A 19,464-nucleotide genomic window follows, 5' to 3' on the forward strand; every position below is an offset into this window, starting at 1 on the left:
TTTGCTGCTTAGGCAATGAACCAATAAACCAGTCTCCTGATTGGGAGAAAGAGAGAGAGACAGAGAGAGGGAGAGAGAGGGAGAGGGAGAGAGAGAGAGAGAGAGAGAGAGAGAGAGAACACACAGAGTGTGTTTGTTGTATACATGCATGGTGTATGTATGTGTGTGTGCATGGTGTGTGCATTCATCGTTCATGGTGTGTGTGCATGGTATGCATGTATGTGCAAGATGTGCATGTATGCATGTATGTGTGTGCATAATGTGTGTGAAGTTATATTAGACTCTCAAAATATTCTGTTTCTCACCTTTAATCAAGCCACTCGATGCCCACATTCTTATTGTCCCATTGAGCATAAGCTGCCACAGTAGGCACCCTGAAGCAACATTATCTTTCGCTTTTGCCACTAGGAAATTATAACCAAGAATAAGAACTAAAATCTACAGTTTCGGATGTGTAAGCTCTTTATTTAAGAGACAGTCACAAGTTAAAAAAAAAAAAAGACCTTTCACTTACTTATAAAAGAAATGCACATCTGGTACTTGGCTCGGTGACACTGGGAACATATCCTCCTTGATATTAACGTTTTGCAAGGCTGTGTCAACAGTGACACCTAGATGACATTGAAAAGCAAACTCTGAAGCAGCGGGGGAGATTAGGTTTACTTAGATACAAGCTAGCTTTACCTTGTCAACCGTCCCTTCACCCACCCCCTCACCAGAAATATTAAACTGTGCCATTCCTGATCAGAGTAAGAAACCTTGCAACATCTCCAGGTCTTTTCACTACCCTGGATGTTTTGTTCTTTTTGTTTGTTTTTCTAGAATCCATAGGATATATACAGTGGTTTAGATGGCTTCTACAGTTCCTTTTACTTCTAATGTTTCAAAAATCTATTCCAGTATTGTGCTCTTCCACCGAGTTTTGTCAGTAGAGACCGGTTCCGTTTGCTCACCTTAAGTACAGACATGTTTACTTCGCCAAGCCTGGTGCTCTCATGCCAGCAGTTCAGCTAGATTTGTTTAATTACGATTTGCTTAATCAGAAAAATTGGATTTCCCTTCTCATAGATAAAACAGTGGCAGACTCAAACCTCTGCCAATTAGCCCGAGCCTGGCAGCTGACCTTGGTGCTGAAGTTTGAAGCACAATACATTTGGAGTCCACAGCAAAGCCTCACACCCACAAATTCTCACTGTTCCCAGAAGTTATAATGAATTTGATTCCTAAGAACAACTAGGGAACTGGATTACTCTTAAAACTTTCCTATATTATAGGACCTCAGACAGAGATAACAAATGTCTAGGTACCGGCATCCTCAATGAAACAGAGCAGTACATATTATGAATTTACATATACATGATTTTTAGATTTTCATAATGAATTTTTATTTGTACACATACACACAGCCATGTGTATACATATGGAGGCTGGAGATGACTTGAGGTATCATCTATATCTTATTTTTGAAACAGAGTCTCTCACTGGACCTAGAGATCAACCATTTCTGCTAAGCTACCTGGCCATCAAGCCCCAGGGACTTACTGTCTCTAACAGCACTACGGTTTCAGGCTGACCCACACACCCAGATTTTGCATAGGCTCTAGGGTTCCAAGCTCAGGTTTTCCCCTTGGGAAGCACACACATGAGCCATCTCCCCAGGACTATTTTTATATCTAAAATTATTCAACTAAAGAATCTGAATGAAGGCAATCCTCTCATAGAACATTATATCACATAGATTTCCATACAGGAATGCAGAACCTTCTTGTACTCTTGAGATTGGCCAATAGATCTCACATCCATGTGCTTTTTTTTACTTTGCAAAATGACAATTTATTAGATTGCAGGCTTTAATCGTCTGTTATAAACAGCAGTATTATGACAAGTTATCGTTACAATAAAATGAGAACAAACAGATACACACATATATTAACCAAAGGAGACTTACCTAAAAACATATCTGCCAGAATGATAGACTGGGACGACAAGGCTGCCCGGAAGCCCTTACTTTCAGAAGGAATAATAGTTGACTGGCATACAAATGCTCCAACCAAATTCGTGTAATCATCTGACCCTGTCACCATTTCCTTTACTGTAAAGTCTGAAATGTTGTTGGTACAGAGAGCCATCTTTCTCCCCTAGGAAAGGAAAGCCACAAGCAAGAGGTTCACTGATAATCAGTCTTTAACCTGAGTCTCGATTAGCTTGTGACTTTTATCAGACTGGGTGCTATCTCCTCACCACAGAGATGTTCCTTTAAATGTTCATCAATCTCAAGCCAATTCCAATGTTCAGTAGAGGGTGGGAGTTGATGATGTTATGCTAAGCAAAACAAAACAAAACAAAAACAAAAACAAAAACAAAAACAAAAACAAAAAAACAAAACACTGGTCCTCCCGTACAAGCATCGTTTGTTTTGGATGAAAGCCATATAACTCCAGGAAATAAATATCATCTAAGAAATGTTCACTTCATAGGCATTCAGGGGAGGCAGCAGACTGCTGATGAAGATTGGATGCTAAGGAAGAAACTCCCTTTTTTCTCCTTCATGAGTCTAAGTATGGTTGTAGAAGGTCTAAAAGTTATATTGCTACAGAATCCTAGGACATCCAAACTCTAGGCTCTTGATCACCGCTGTATCACAGTAACCTACTATTAGACATAGCAGTATATAAGTTTATGAAATAATTTGAGAGAATAAAAGTGAACAGGAGGTTAACTTTTCAGCCAGAGGCCAGTTGTATTTGTATAATGTTTAAATACACAACAAAGAATTATAGGTAGCTCTATAATTTTTACAAAGAAATATAAAAAGAAAATTGAAAAGCTATTTTATTGACCTTAGAGTATATACACACAGACAGGAAACATAAATAGTTCCCATTCTTAATGCAACTAGCAATTTTAAAATATAAATTTCCTCCCACCATAAGGTTTTCTCATCACAAAACAGGGGAAATAGATCTTTACTAATTGTTGCAGCCAAGAAAATAATAGAAAATGTCTAAAAGTCCTGGGTGGAGGAGGAGGAGGAAATGACAAAGACTAAAAGACAACAAGTGAGAACAATAACAAAAAGTTGGGTCTACCTCCTGCCTATTGTATTCATAGGAGTTTGAGGCTATCCTGGACTATATATTAGAGTTATAGGTTACCCTGGGCTACTCACCCAAAAGAAAATAAAACACACACACACACACACACACACACACGCACGCACGCACGCACGCACGCAAGCACGCACGCACGCACAAACTGTACACCACATACATACACACTCATAAACACACATATACATGCCCATGTAAACACAGAGAAAGAGAATGAAGACATTTAACTAGACAAAAGAATAAGACAGTATACGAAAATAGTATTAAAAATACAAAAGATAATGGAACTAATTTCATGTATTGCTTCATATCAAGATATTTAGTATACATTCCTTTATTAAATGGAATGAGTGACCAACCAACCTAGTAAGTGTATTGAATTGCTACCTGTAAAGTCAGGTCCTGAGAAGAGCTTTGTCTTAGCCAGGGTCCTATTGCTGTAATAAACCACCAATGGAGGAGTTAGAGAAAGGACTAAAGGAGCTGAAGGGACAACAATATGAACCAACCAGACCCCCCCCCCCCCCAGAGCTCCCAGGGACTAAACCACCAACCAAAGAGTAAACATGGAGGGACCAATGGCTCCAGCTACATATGTAGCAAAAGATGGCCTTATGGGAGAGAGGAGGTCCTTGGTCTTGTGGAGGCCCAATTCCCCAACATAGGGGAATGTTGGGGGGGGGGGGGTAAGGCAGGAGTGGATAGGTGGGAGGAACACCCTCATAAAATCAGGGGAAGGTGGGTGGGATGGGGGGTTTGTGAAGGGCAAACTAGGAAGAGGGACAACATTTGAAATGTAAATAAATAAAATAACCAATAAAAAAGAAAGAAGTGTAAATTAAAAAGTAAATATCTCTTGAAGTGACAATATACTCTATAACAGTATTTAGCTTTCCTCAAGATTTCCTTCTTTTTAAGGTCATTTATTGACTACTTATGGGATCAGCTATAAAATCTTTTCTGGATTATTATTAACTGTAGTTATGAGGGATTTGGGGGATTCAAATATGATTGCATATTACTCAAAGAATTCTCTGTTTGGAGAATGATTTCCAAAATAGGAACCCAAAACCCTATGCAAAAATATAAAATAAGCTTAAAATCCAACTGCTTCCAGTCGCATGTGTAGCAGAGGATGGCCTCGTCGGTCATTAATGGGAGGAGAGGCCCTTGGTCCTGTGAAGGCTCATTTCCCCAGTGTAGGGGAATGCTAGGACAGGGAAGCTGGAGTGGGTGGGTGGGTGGGGGAACATCTTCAAAGAAGCAGGGGGAGGAGAGGGGATGGGGATTTTAGGAAGGGAATTCAGGAAAGGGGATAACATCTGAAATGTAATAAAGAAAATAGCTAATAAAAATTAAAAAAACAAAAATAATAAAAGCAACTTGGAGAGGAGTTTGTTTCATCTTAAAGCTTATTGTCCGTCATCCAGCGATGTCAGGGCAGGAACTCAAGCAGGTCAGTTACCTCGATGAAGCAGGAACTGATTTAGAGTCCATGTCCTGTTCCCCATGACTTGCTCAGCTTGCTTTCCATACACACGCAGCACCACTCCCGAGCCAATTGTTAATTAAGAAAATGCCTGACAGACTCTCCTATAGACCAATCTTCCAGAGACATTTTTCTCAATTAAGAAACCCCTTCCCAAATGATTCTAGCTTGTATCAACTTGACAAAAAGCTAGACAGACATTCAGATAGCAAAAGTCATACGTATCTTATTTAAAACTTGTATGGTAACCAGATCTTTGTCATTTCATTTAACAAGCTTGTCATAGCATCTCATAATTATGATGATTGGATATACAGGGGTAAATATAAAAAAGACAGAGGAAAAACTTCTGATTACATATTAAATTTATGATTTTGTTAATGGTATATGTAATGAATATTCTGTCTCCCTCTCTCTCTCTCTCTCTCTCTCTCTCTCTCTCTCTCTCCCTCTCTCTCTCTCTCTCTCTCTCTCTCTCTCTCTCTCTCTCTCACACACACACACACACACACACGCGCACATACACACACAGACGCGCACACACACATACACACACCTCTCTTTCTCTCTCTCTCTTTCTCTCTCTCTCTCTCTCACACACACATACACACACACATACACACACCTCTCTCTTCTCTCTCTGTCTCTCTCTCTCTGTCTCTCTGTCTCTCTCTCTGTCTCTCTCTCTCTCTCTCTCTCTCTCACACACACACACACACACACACACACACACACACACACACACACACACAAGTGCCCCACCTCTAAACTACAACCTCACATAGCAATGGAAATATGGCACCTACAGCTGTAATATTCTCCCACTGATGTTAACAAAGTTCAACTTCTTCCATCCCACCAAATAAATACCTCATTCATCAGTAGAGGCTACTTTTATCAATTAACACTTGATCCTGTGTATCTCTTTTTTAATTTGGACAGAATTCCTCCTGGTATTTACCCCCTTTAAAGAATATAACCAGAATACATGTTATAGGTAGATTAAGGAAAGCTGAAAACTGGCAGAACATGGATTCAGGGAGTGTTGTGAGGGTGATTCATTGGAGATTCATTAGTATGTAAGTTGGTTGACTGAGGGAGGGGAAGGTCTACCTTGAATATGAGCAGGCATCACGTAACCAGGTAAACCCAGATAGAACAAAGGGGTGGAGGCAAGAATTCTTTCTTTCTGAGCCTGCCCCATTCTCCTCCTGCCACAGACATTAGGACATCAGTTTTTCTGACCTTGGGAGCCCAGGACTTATAGCAACAGGCCCAGGTCTCAGTCTTCAGCCTTCTCTTATTCTATAGCCTTTGTACTCAGGCTGAGTCATACTAGTAGCATCCCAGCAAGGAGTCCCATTTCCAGAGAGCCTATCATAGGGTTTTTCATTCCCAACAATTATTTACATCAATTCTTCACATAAACCTCCCTTCATTTAGGTACATATATATTCCTGGCCCTAGGGAATACTAATACAATAAGCTTCCTCACACCATAACACTTTACCTATATATTTTTTAAAAATGATATTAACTACTGTATCCCTTCACACTTTCAGGAAGAAAGAGGGGGAGGGAAGGATTCAATGCATTTAAGCCCTACCTATAAGGCTTGGAGTTCAGCTGATTAGATGCCAGATTGACTGACAATGTGACCAGATGGAAAGAATGCAGATGTCCCTCAACGGAGGAATTGATACAAAAAAATGTGGTATATATACACAATGGAGTACTATTCAGCCACTAGAAACAATGAATTCATGAAATTCTTAGACAAATGGATGGAGCTGGAGAACATCATACTAAGTGAGGTAATCCAGTCTCAAAAGACCAATCGTGGTATGCACTCACTGATAAGTGGATATTAGCCTAGAAACTTGGAATACCCAAGACATAATCCACACATCAAATGATGTCCAAGATGGAGGAGTGGCCCCTGGTTCTAGAAAGGCTCAGTGCATCAGTGTAGGGTAACACCAGAACAGGGAAGTGGGAAGGAGTGGATGGGGGAACAGGAGGAGGGAAGAGGGCTTATGGGACTTTCAGGGCATGGGGAGCCAGGAAAGGAGAAATCATTTGACATGTAAATAAAAAGATATTGAATAAAAAAATTGTCTAGTTTGGTGACAAAAAAGAAAAAGAAAAAAGAAAAAGTTGTCAACAGGACAGGAAGTGACAAGACTTCAAAACAATGTCCATTCCTGACATTAGTTGTCGATTGCCATTCAGGCGTTATTGGTCACTTAACACAGAACATATCTTAAAATGAAGAGAGATCCATCTCACCCTGGACAGCCAGAACCCACCTCATGCCCGCATAAACTGATATTGAAGAAATGGAAGTATTTCGTCCCCTTGGAGGTGAAGCTGGGACCATTCATCAGCGAGCCCACACTGCTGAGGTTGCGGAAGTCATAGTGCAGAGTCTGGTTTTCTTTCTCATGGTAGAAAAAGCAGTCGCTATAGCAAAGCGAGTGATCCTTCATGTAAAGACAGAGAAACAAACAATAATGCACAAAAATTAATAACTGCCATGATGAAAATATTGTCAAAAAGTCCTAGGTATAGAATCTTTCCATAATTGTTGCCTTAGTTATGTTTTGTCATACCAGTGGTAGAGGATTCCTAACCGCTAAATGTCTCTACAAAAAGTTCAGAAGAGTCAAGATTTTTTTTTTAAATCACGGCTATTTTCTCAGATAACCTCCATATTGGAAGGAATTTTTAAGAAATACTAAAATCTTTCCATGGGGCCTGCTTTCACAGACAATAAAACCCTTCCATTGAGCTACTCTGATCCTCTACTGGTCTGCTGTCTTGCTTCAAACTTGAAATGCTGTATGCCAGGAGTACTGCTTTCCAGAGCACTCCTACACCCAGCTTACAAGAGCAGTTACTTGTCCTATCTTGGAAACACACAAGACATCCATCCATTTTGGTATTTTTGAAAAATTCTTATTTCAACATTTTCCTTCATATTTCCACAGCATAAATTCAGAGCTCAATTAATGTAAGAGAAGAAGAAACAGGACGGAGAATTGCAAAGCATTTTCCAGCATCAATAGCAACTCCACATACTTTTCCCACCCCATGGGGAGTAACTGAAAAGCTACTCCTTTACCTGGGTGCTTTTACTTCCAGGCCCGCACGGAATGCAAGCTTCCTGGCCATAGACCTGGTGGATGGACAGGTAGGTGTCAGCTGGACACTCCTTGCACTGATTGGTTTCTTTCTCGATGTAGTGGCCTGGGGGGCAGGGGACACATGATGAGCCCGACTGCGCAGAACCCAGGGCACAGGCACGACATGAGGCTGCTACCCCATCGACTGCATTAGTGGCTGTGATAGAATAAATCTTCACCACATCATTGATGAAACGTCTGTTCTAGAAAGAGAGCAGAAAGAACGGCATCTGCCTTGGAGCACAACTGCATGACCAAGTTATGTTTTTGTGGACACCACCAGAGTTAACAGAACGTTCCAGACTGACAGCTTGAGTAACAGTGGGTTACCTGCACTCCCATTCAGTAGTTCTAAATAAAAGCCCTTAAATCTTGACATTAGAAGCCACTTTCTATAACCATGGAATTCCAGATGTGTTGCTGCAGTTGACATCAGGCACATTATAATTGGCACTGGCACAGTTATAGACTGTATCCCAAATAATAGCAGAGTAGCTTCATAACTCACCTCAGTTTATCCAGGCTGATGCTGAAAGTCTGGCAGAAAATCTTGGAAGGTAAGGTCCTCTTTTCCTCACTCAAACACTGTGTGACACTGAGAGACAGACTCATCCTGAGCATCTCTTTCCCTCTCCATTTCCCTCTCTGGGCATTTCCCCTAAGCAATGCATTTTAATTGCTATCAGAAAGGATGTCAAAGGAGCAAGCAAGATGCTGAATCCTGCTTCATTCTCTTTTCCTCTTATGGTATGGGGTTAATTAAGGTCGGGATTTTGTCACCCTAGTGTACATACAACATCACATCTGACTACTCAATGTTCTTCTGGACCAAGATGAAAAGACAAAGAGAAGGTGGAGTTCCATCTGTGTGCACCCCTTCACGTTTATATTCTGAATACTAAATAACAACCCCCCAAAGAACAATTTGAAGTCATGCAAAATCTGGGGAGTGGCTTCCCACTGAAAATCAGAATAGAAAAGGGAACAATGGACCACACGTGCCACCACAGCAATAAAGGTACTCCCAGCAAAGATCCACCTTGTTCTCATCGTGATAAAGTCACACTTGTGGAGATATACAACAAATAACATGCCTGGGACTAGGGAGATGGTGCAGTGGCAAGGTGCTCACTGCACAAGCATCAGGGCCCAAGTTTGGCTCCCAAGCAATCAGATAAAAACTGGGTATGGTACCATGGGCTTCTAACCCCAATGATGGGGCACTGGGTGGGACAGAGGAAGAGATCACGGAGGCTCTCTAGCCTGCTAGTCAATCCAAAATAGCTGCCTCTCCATTCTCTAAGAGATCCTGCCTCAAAAAAATGTTGATGATTTCCAGTGCTGTTTCTGATCTACACACAGACACACATTCCCAGATATACAAGCACGGTCAAAAGATAGCACACACACATGTACATACCACACACATATACACACTCCAAAATACATACATACATACACACACATACATACACATTCACATATACATACATACATATATACATACAGACATACATACATTCACACATACCCACCCTGCTAATATTGAAACATACAATGGAATTTTCAGAGATGATTAGGTCTATGCTAACAATGAAAATTCAAGATAGGAAATGGTTGGCTGTGTTCTATCATTCCATATATAAATGCATTCTTTCTAAAAACAAGACAGTATCATAACAAAAAATATAAACCCACACTAGTTGATGACTCTTAAACAAATATTACTGGTTGTATAAAGGAGAAGAAAGCTAGGAACCTTCTCAGTCTCAAAAAAGACTTAAAAATCAAACTTTTAAGTAAAAATGAAATTGAATTTTCTCTTAAGCTTCAACAACTGTAATTGTTCATTGCTCAAAAGAAAAGAGTTCTGTTGTTACTCCACCCATTTCATACATTCGCACGCTCAAAAAAAATTAAAAATTGTGACTTTATACCAATTTACTATGTAACAAGATGACAGATTACTGTCAAATTACCGTCTTCTATTTGAGTGACAGTTTTATATACATCACCACAAGTGAGCATCATCTTTGCATTTTAAAAGAAATAAAAATTATGGGATCATATTATCTTGTATTGTGGGTGTGTAATACTATGTACATCTCTATACACACACACACACATATATACACACAGATGTATGTGAAACTTTAAGGTTTCCTGTTTTCTGAAAGGGTAGTAGAGGCAGAGAGGGCAGAGAGAGGAGAGGAGTAGAGGAGTGGAGTCTGGCCGTGAACATGTGGAGAGAGATGGGGAAGGGAATGGGGAGAAGAGGGGGAAGGGAGGCAGGGAAAGAGCAAGGGAGGAGCAAGACACCAAGAGAGCAAGAGGGCGAGGAGGGTGCAAGCAGCCCCTTACAGTGCTCAGGCCCGCCTGGCTGTGGGGTGGAGTTTAGACAGAATGCTAACATGCAGGCTATAGTGCTCTACCTGGGATATCATAATTTCATTCTTTGATCTCACATCTCCATTGTAGAGTTCAGAATGCCCATATGAAGCTTACAGTACACTTACAAAGGGCTTGTATTGTACCTTTAAAAGGTTTATAGTCCCCAGTATACTGGTCAGAATGGGTTTATATAGAGAGCACAGCTTACCAGCAGATAGCTTGTGAAGACTTCATAAAGACTTGTATAGAATGCACACGCCCTGTCAGATCTCATAATGCTGTATATGGGGCACATGATGCTTCTGTGTACAACTGTTAGTGTCTCCAGAAGATGTCATTATGCTCCGAATGGAAATTACAGCCAGGGGCAAAGAGCAAGAAAATGGTTGGAACTTACATCTTGACCTTGATTTGTTCTCTGGAATGCCCACGTAAATGTAAATGTCGCATTCTTGAAGATGACATGCGTATAAGCTTGCTTTTCTTTGGTTCCTCCCCACGATTCCACCACATTGGTACTTTTTCTGTTTATATCCTAAAACAGTAGGGAGATACTTACAAATGGAGTACACAGTATTAATACAAATATACATCCATTAGGAAGATGTACTTTTATTTGGAGAAAGCTGTGTAGGATTCATGGCATTTTCCTGCTGCACCCTACCTGTTCAAAAAATACAACTAACAAAACTCCCACAATCACACTGTCAACAAAATGTGAAAGAAATCCCAAGTGTCTGCATGTTTGAGACACATACTTAGAAAACACTAGAAAACCACAGAAGGGAAAATTTCTCAAACTCCCTAGGGAAAACTTCTAGTATCATCACTAAATAGAAGTAATTTTTTTCTTTGAGAGACTCTCACAGAACCATTTATGTAGAAATTCTAAGTTTCCCTCTGAATTGTACTTACTACAGGTTCATCCAAGTGAAAGCTAACCAGAATGCTATTCCATGCTCATTAAATACTCTCTGGATAGTAGTATCTGAAGTCCATGAAGTTTCATTTATAAATGATTTCATTAATGATTTTCTTAGCTAAATTTAGGAAAAGAATCATGCAGATTTGAGACATCCCAACCAATATATCACCATTAACACAACCTGAAAGCAAGTACAATAACCAATACAATTGTATAATTTATTTAAAATGAAAATAAAGTTAAGTCTGAAGTTTTAAGTCAAGATTTCCTTTAGAATTTCTAATAAATCACTTGTTTTTGTTAGTTATTTGGGACATTGGAAATACACTGGCATGGCCTCAAAATTTGTCTGTTCCTATAGTATAGAAATCAAAGATATTAAGAGAATCAAATATAGATTATGATTAGAGAATCAAAGATATTAAGCAATCAAAGATAACAGTATGAAAAAATGATTCTCACACATTATATTAATCTTTTTACCAAATAACTAAATTATCATACTTGCCACTTTCCAACTCTGAGAGGAATGTGGTTAATGTTTATTGTTCTTACTCATAGAGATGACCTGGCAGCAGCATAAATAAGAGGAGATGGAAACAGAGGATTGGGATCACTAAACTGGTCCAGAGATGAGAGGAAACTGATTGTCTCCAATGGTGCTGAGTACAGATTCATAGGCTAAAGACTGAAAGCTACAGCTGGGAGGACTGAAGACACCTGGTTGTGAGGTAGATGGCTTTATTTTGAAGATCTATGGATCTATATGATGGATCTATACTGAAGATCATCCATGACATTTTGCTTCCTACATGTCAGCCTTTAGCAATCACACATGAAATGTTTAAATATTCACTCATCTTGAATATCATAGAAAAAATTCTTTACGATGAAAAGTTCATTAGAGACAAACTAAAAACACACAAAAGTAGAACTATGAAGTCACCATTTAATTAAAATGATAAAATTTCAGCCAACAAAAATTTAAAATGTCCATGTGATCTTGGTGTATTTGAATTGCTACATTTCTCAAGCTAGGATTTGAAAAGTAAACCACATCTAGAAAACAAATAAGTAAATTTGACATAAGCATAGTAAACTCTCTTGTCTAGATATATTAGATTAAAACAGAAAGTTTTGCTTTCTTTCCAGTACTTTTATATGCCCACTATTTTCTGCTGTCCCTTGTTAATACTATCTTCTTTTGTGATGCTTTCATTGCTGAATAATTGAGTTATTAGAGGAAGCTTTTAATCAGCACAAAATAATTTTCTAAAATTGATATTTTGTGGCCTTTACCAGTTACCTGGGAATCTTTACATACATGAGGAATGAACACTTATTTATTGAGCCTTATTGCACGATTCCTAGTAAATTCTTTAGGTGTTTTTAAAATATTTTTGGAAAGTTCTAAGAAAGCCGAGAAAGACAGCCCTTATCCCAACATGAAGGATAATAAATTGAAATACACTATGAAATCTTCCTTCAGTCACTCACCACCATGAAGTACAAAACACAGTCAGCTGAGCACAGAGTCTCAAATACAAATGTTATCCTTCCTAGTTCAGAACCTGTGGCTCCAGTCATAGACGTTGGTGGTCTACATGAGAGATTAAAATTGCAACATCAATAGCATATTCTGAATGCAATTCCAAGCAATTAAAATGTTTGTACTCATTAAACTGAAAATCTAGCTCCTCTCTTCAACTTAACTACCCGAGGAGTCCTTCCTTTCCCAATCTGTATGTCTACACCCTTGTTCTAGATCAAGATGACATGCTTGGAACCCCTGATTCTAAAGGAAGGAAAAGTCTCACACTAGGAAGTCTCAACATAGGAGACTACAGCAAAGACATACATAAATATGTTACATACTAATTACAGATACAACTGAGATAAAACAACAAAATACACTTCTGAAAATCACTTAGATTAAGCCTTCTGTGTTAAAGATCAAAGCGTTGTGGCTATTACAGGTTTGGTTGTAAATCTGCTAACACATTTCAGCTATTTCTAAGGAACATACATGACTAACACTTTTAGGTTCTTAGCAACTAATTCCATAGACATTCCAAATGATATCATATATCATTGTCTGGCATATGGTTGTTTACTTGATAATAAGAAAAGACTCCATAGAGCCAGTCCTACTTCCCTATTTCTATAGAGGAGATGAAGATTCTCATACAAAGAAATCAGCTTCTCTTACTTAAATCCTGGGATGTGCAAGTTTAAGATGAGATAGTCATTGTCAGAGCCCCCAGCTCCACTCCGGATGTGATCTCCAGCCACCTCCCAACCTGAAAATGATAAAAGACATTTTATTAGTAAAATTTCATTAATTAATAACAAAAAATGTTACAAATAAGTCAGTATAAAAGCCAAATGCATGTTTATGCTCAAAGTTAGCACTCCAAAAACTCCCATATTTTAAAATATCAATTATAGACTGAATGCACAAGTACTCTTCTAGATTATCAATAAAGACATTCTGACTGTACCAATTTGCATACAAGTTAATTAATGTGAGGCATGGTGAGAGTCTTTTCTCAATGAAACATGACTTTTCAAACAGAAACAGATGGTCTTTATCCATTCTGACACACTACGATGGTAAATTCCCACTCTGCGGACAGCCAATGAAAAATTGAAACTTCAAATTACTTATTAAAGATTTGAGCTCAGGAGTTCTTTTCAGTTTACTGTATTGTTATTTCACAATTTAACTTTTTTTTTTTTTTTTTTTTTTTGTTGTGGAAAACTTTTTTTTTTTTTTTTGTCTTTTTTTTTTATTTGATATAATTTATTTACATTTCAAATGATTTCCCCTTTTCTAGCCCCCCCCCCACTCCCCGAAAGTCCCGTAAGCCCCCTTCTCTTCCCCTGTCCTCCCTCCCACCCCTTCCCAGTTCCCCGTTCTGGTTTTGCCAAATACTGTTTCACTGAGTCTTTCCAGAACCAGGGACCACTCCTGCTTTCTTCTTGTATCTCATTTGATGTGTGGATTATGTTTTGGGTATTCCAGTTTTCTAGGTTAATAACCACTTATTAGTGAGTGCATACCATGATTCACCTTTTGAGTCTGGGTTACCTCACTTAGTATGATGTTCTCTAGCTCCATCCATTTGCCTAAGAATTTCATGAATTCATTGTTTCTAATGGCTGAATAGTACTCCATTGTGTAGATATACCACATTTTTTGTATCCACTCTTCTGTTGAGGGATACCTGGGTTCTTTCCAGCATCTGGCAATTATAAATAGGGCTGCTATGAACATAGTAGAGCATGTATCCTTATTACATGGTGGGGAATCCTCTGGGTATATGCCCAGGAGTGGTATAGCAGGATCTTCTGGAAGTGAGGTGCCCAGTTTTCGGAGGAACCGCCAGACTGATTTCCAGAGTGGTTGTACCAATTTGCAACCCCACCAGCAGTGGAGGAGTGTTCCTCTTTCTCCGCACCCTCTCCAACACCTGCTGTCTCCTGAATTTTTAATCTTAGCCATTCTGACTGGTGTAAGATGAAATCTTAGGGTTGTTTTGATTTGCATTTCCCTAATGACTAATGAAGTGGAGCATTTTTTAAGATGCTTCTCCGCCATCCGAAGTTCTTCAGGTGAGAATTCTTTGTTTAACTCTGTACCCCATTTTTTAATAGGGTTGTTCGGTTTTCTGGAGTCTAACTTCTTGAGTTCTTTATATATATTGGATATTAGCCCTCTATCTGATGTAGGATTGGTGAAGATCTTTTCCCAATTTGTTGGTTGCCGATCTGTCCTCTTGACGGTGTCCTTTGCCTTACAGAAACTCTGTAACCTTATGAGGTCCCATTTGTCAATTCTTGCTCTTAGAGCATACGCTATTGGTGTTCTGTTCAGAAACTTTCTCCCTGTACCGATGTCCTCAAGGGTCTTCCCCAGTTTCTTTTCTATTAGCTTCAGAGTGTCTGGCTTTATGTGGAGGTCCTTGATCCATTTGGATTTGAGCTTAGTACAAGGAGACAAGGATGGATCAATTCGCATTCTTCTGCATGCTGACCTCCAGTTGAACCAGCACCATTTGTTGAAAAGGCTATCTTTTTTCCATTGGATGTTTTCAGCCTCTTTGTCGAGGATCAAGTGGCCATAGGTGTGTGGGTTCATTTCTGGATCTTCAATCCTGTTCCATTGATCCTCCTGCCTGTCACTGTACCAATACCATGCAGTTTTTAACACTATTGCTCTGTAGTATTGCTTGAGGTCAGGGATACTGATTCCCCCAGATTTTCTTTTGTTGCTGAGAATAGTTTTAGCTATCCTGGGTTTTTTGTTGTTCCAGATGAATTTGATAATTGCTCTTTCTAACTCTGTGAAGAATTGAGTTGGGATTTTGATGGGTATTGCATTGAATCTGTATAGTGCTTTAGGCAAAATGGCCATTTTAACTATATTGATTCTACCGATCCATGAGCATGGGAGGTTTTCCCATTTTTTGAGGTCTTCTTCCATTTCCTTCTTCAGAGTCTTGAAGTTCTTGCCATACAGATCTTTCGCATGTTTGGTAAGAGTCACCCCAAGATACTTTATACTGTTTGTGGCTATTGTGAAGGGGGTCATTTCCCTAATTTCTTTCTCAGCCTGCTTATCCTTTGAGTATAGGAAGGCCACTGATTTGTTTGAGTTGATTTTGTAACCTGCCACTTTGCTGAAGTTGTTTATCAGCTGTAGGAGCTCTCTAGTGGAGTTCTTTGGGTCACTTAGGTAGACGATCATGTCGTCTGCAAATAATGATAGTTTGACTTCCTCCTTTCCAATTTGTATCCCTTTGACCTCCTTATGTTGTCGAATTGCCCGAGCTAGTACCTCAAGTACAATATTGAAAAGATAAGGAGAAAGGGGGCAGCCTTGTCTGGTCCCTGATTTCAGTGGGATTGCTTCAAGTTTCTCTCCGTTTAGTTTGATGCTGGCTACCGGTTTGCTGTATATTGCTTTTACTATGTTTAGGTATGGGCCTTGAACTTTTACTAAATGCCAGTAAGTATGGCATGCATGGCATAACAGAAAGCTCTCCTTTCCTGAGGCGTAGGAAATTTGAGGCATACACATGCTAATAAGTGTCAAGTGATTGTTTTGTGCACAGAAAGTCATATGAGGCATGTCCTCAGCACAGGAACAACGTACCGCAAGCCAAGATGAGCACTTTAAAATGAGTAAAGGTGACATATCCACATATAGCATTAAGCAAGCTCATTAGCTAAGGGCATTGATGTATCTGCAAACGTTATCTACTACTTTAAGAGATGTAACACAGGCATTAATATCAGTACTAGCTTGGCAACTTGGCAATTTTCAGATATAATGTTTAAAAATTGGTATGTTGAGTACACACCAAGAAAACATAGTAAAATAATGTGTACTCATCCCTTAGAGAAATGTTGATAGCTCCGCTGCCTTTTTTAAACAAAGAAAAGCAGCTATCAGCTCTTAATTTAGGAGGTGAGTAACCAGGGAACCCTGTGCCCCAGAGAGAGGAGTGTATGGGTAATAGGAGAATTGGGGTTTAGAAGACAGGTCTACAACAGGGGTAGCAAGGACCAAGACAGCCCAGGTAGAACAATCAAATGCCAAGAAAGCAAAGACTGGGGATGTATTTTTAAGAACACTTCTTTGAATCTATGAATAACAAAGAGTGTGAAAGACAGCCAAGGAAAAGGCAGAAGTAAGTGATTGTGTATAGGTGTGACTATGCTTCAAGGAGAAAGCCTTGTCTCACTTGTTTCAGTATTTCCCAATGCAGAGTCCACCAACTTTCCCTTTTTTTTTTTTTTTTGTCTATCTCGACTAAGAAATACAGGTTTTTTTCACTTACCATTAACTTTGATTTTTTTTTTTAGTGATATCACAAACATTTCTCCATTACAAGCCATAATGTATTCCACATCTAATTATATTTAAGTATATCTCTAGTGTTCAAAAATTGTTTTCTCCTGTTTTTCATTCTTACAAGAAACATTAAAATTGACATTTTTGTGTACAACATCCTTCTTCATGTTACCATTGTCTCGTTGGAATAGATTCCCCAGAAACAGTATTACTGAGTCAGAAAGAGGAAAACTTTCTGGAAAAGCATTTTCAAGCCTCTTTCAATATAGTTTCCATATTATAAAGACACATATAGTATTTCATTCCATCACATCACCTTAGACATTGTACTGGCTAGTTTTGTGTGTCAACTTGACACAGGCTGGAGTTATCACAGAGAAAGGAGTTTCAGTTGGGGAGGTGCCTCCATGAGATCCAGTTGTGGGGCATTTTCTCAATTAGTGATCAGGTGGGGAGGGCCCCTTGTGGGTGGTACCACCTTTGGGCTGGTGCTCTTGGGTTCTATAAGAGAGCAAGCTGAGCAAGCCAGGGGAAGCGAGCCAGTAAGAAACATCCCTCCATGGCCTCTGCATCAGCTCCTGCTTCCTGACCTGCTTGAGTTCCAGTCCTGACTTCCTTTAGTGATGAACTGCAACGTGGAAGTGTAAGCTCAATAAACCCTTTCCTCCCCAACTTGCTTCTTGGTCATGATGTTTGTGCAGGAATAGAAACCCTGACTAAGACAGACATGTAAACAATATTCTGTTGCTGGAAAGTTAGATTATTTCCATTTGTATTTTTGTAGATAATGCCCAATGAACCCATTCATGAACAATCAACTTGTCTCCAACTTTTAATTTCTCACAGGCAAAATATCAATATACAAAAATTGGCTCTTCATTCCTAATATGCAACATCATCAAATTCAGACTTGAGAAATATGAAAACACCACTACTGTGTGGACACACCCACTTTAACTCTTTAGCCAAGAGGGTGACTCCCTCCTCAGGCAGAAAACGCATGGCTGTCCACGTGTTTCCATTTGACCCTTTTGAGTGCTGTTCATTGCAAAATGGCACAGAGACTCAGGTCACAAAAAACACATACCTCTCTTTACCCTTGAATTTTCTGTTTTAGTTTACTACTTTAAAATAAGTGTAAAATATTGCCTGTGAATAAATTGATGGTGAGTAAACCAAGTATTGGTGTGAGAGCTGGAGTCCTCTATATTTGTCCCTGATAGTCTGAACTAGTGAGCAAACACACACATATGTATGAGGCCTTCTGTAGATTCACCCAGTATTGTCCAGTCTTAATATCCTACTTGATCTTATATTCCTGACTTCAAATTCAATCATAAGACACATTTTAGGGTTAGCAACTCGAGTAGAAAGATAATTATTGTAGTGTTTTCTGAAGTGGAAATTTCTGGTTTCTTTAGAGGTTCAGTTGTGTCATGTGATGTTTTTCTGGAAACTGTCATTTGAGAAGGTGTTTATACTGAAACAGTCACATGGGAGAATGTTTTGCTAAGAACAGACACATGATGGCTTTCTGCAGACAGTCTAGAAAAATGGCATGTGATGTTTTGGTAGAGCCCATATTTGAGAAAGCACATGATGTTTGGGAAGGGTATAAATATAGCCCAATGGAGAATGGACAGCACTGGATGGTATTGGTGCATCTTGCCATTCTTTGCTGGTCATCTTTTGTCATGACTTCATACAGATAAACACACCAAAAACTTCAGGTGGTATTCTGGTAGCTTCTTGTTGCTTCTGTGGACTCTGGCTAATTGGCAGAGCAAACACACCAAAAACTTCAGGTGGTATTCTGGTAGCTTCTTGTTGCTTCTGTGGACTCTGGCTAATTGGCAGAGCCTTGTAGTTTCTTCTAGATCGACCTGACATTGCTGATTCATGAATGGTGTTTGTGAGGGGATCAAGCTGCTACTGTTGATTCATGTGAACTGAACAGGTGATATCCTGACAACACAGATTGGATTTGTTCCAAAGATCTATTTCTAATCAGGTCCACATTCTCCTTTGCTCTATTAACCTTCCCTTTCCACTACCTCTGGTGGGTGGTGGGCTAGAAGGGAGGTTAAAGCATTTGGAATCCTTACTAAAAGTAGGTTTTGAAAAAATCTAAGCCAATAGTTTCCTCTTCCCTTGAAGGATAAATTCCTTAAGACGGTATTATTGGTCAACAAATAACACTTCATATTTAACATACATCAGGTCTTGGTCTTTCACTCATCTGTTGACTCAAAATTATTCAAGCCTACAGTTTTTCCTTGATCTCTATACTCACTTGAACATTTTATACCCTGTGTCCCAAATCTGTTTTAGAGAGATACTGATTCAAAACTTGCAATTTTAAAACTGTTTAGGTAAACCTAGAGCAAGGATCAAATATAAGATGGAGAAAAGTAAACTGATATAAATGATAGTGAGCTGATAAAATTTAAGGATGAACTCCATTGTTCACTCTTTTTTTTTTACATTGTTTACTCTTATTGTTT

General features: G+C 39.2%; 1 protein-coding gene across 1 annotated transcript in view; it reads right to left on the bottom strand.

Annotated features, from left to right (window-relative positions):
* Positions 1–19,464, bottom strand: part of Elapor2 (endosome-lysosome associated apoptosis and autophagy regulator family member 2) — a 194,133-nt gene that overhangs the window by 29,558 nt on the left and 145,111 nt on the right. Inside the window, exons 11-17 of the mRNA XM_052172406.1 lie at positions 13,310–13,400; positions 12,598–12,700; positions 10,573–10,710; positions 7,724–7,987; positions 6,909–7,082; positions 1,949–2,138; positions 515–611 (exon numbers count right to left, since the gene is read on the bottom strand). Of these exons, the coding sequence (XP_052028366.1) occupies positions 515–611; positions 1,949–2,138; positions 6,909–7,082; positions 7,724–7,987; positions 10,573–10,710; positions 12,598–12,700; positions 13,310–13,400 (1,057 nt within the window). The remainder of the gene's footprint in view (positions 1–514; positions 612–1,948; positions 2,139–6,908; positions 7,083–7,723; positions 7,988–10,572; positions 10,711–12,597; positions 12,701–13,309; positions 13,401–19,464) is intronic.

Source organism: Apodemus sylvaticus, chromosome 2, assembly GCF_947179515.1.
Source record: "Apodemus sylvaticus chromosome 2, mApoSyl1.1, whole genome shotgun sequence".
Classification (NCBI taxonomy): Eukaryota; Metazoa; Chordata; class Mammalia; order Rodentia; family Muridae; genus Apodemus; species Apodemus sylvaticus.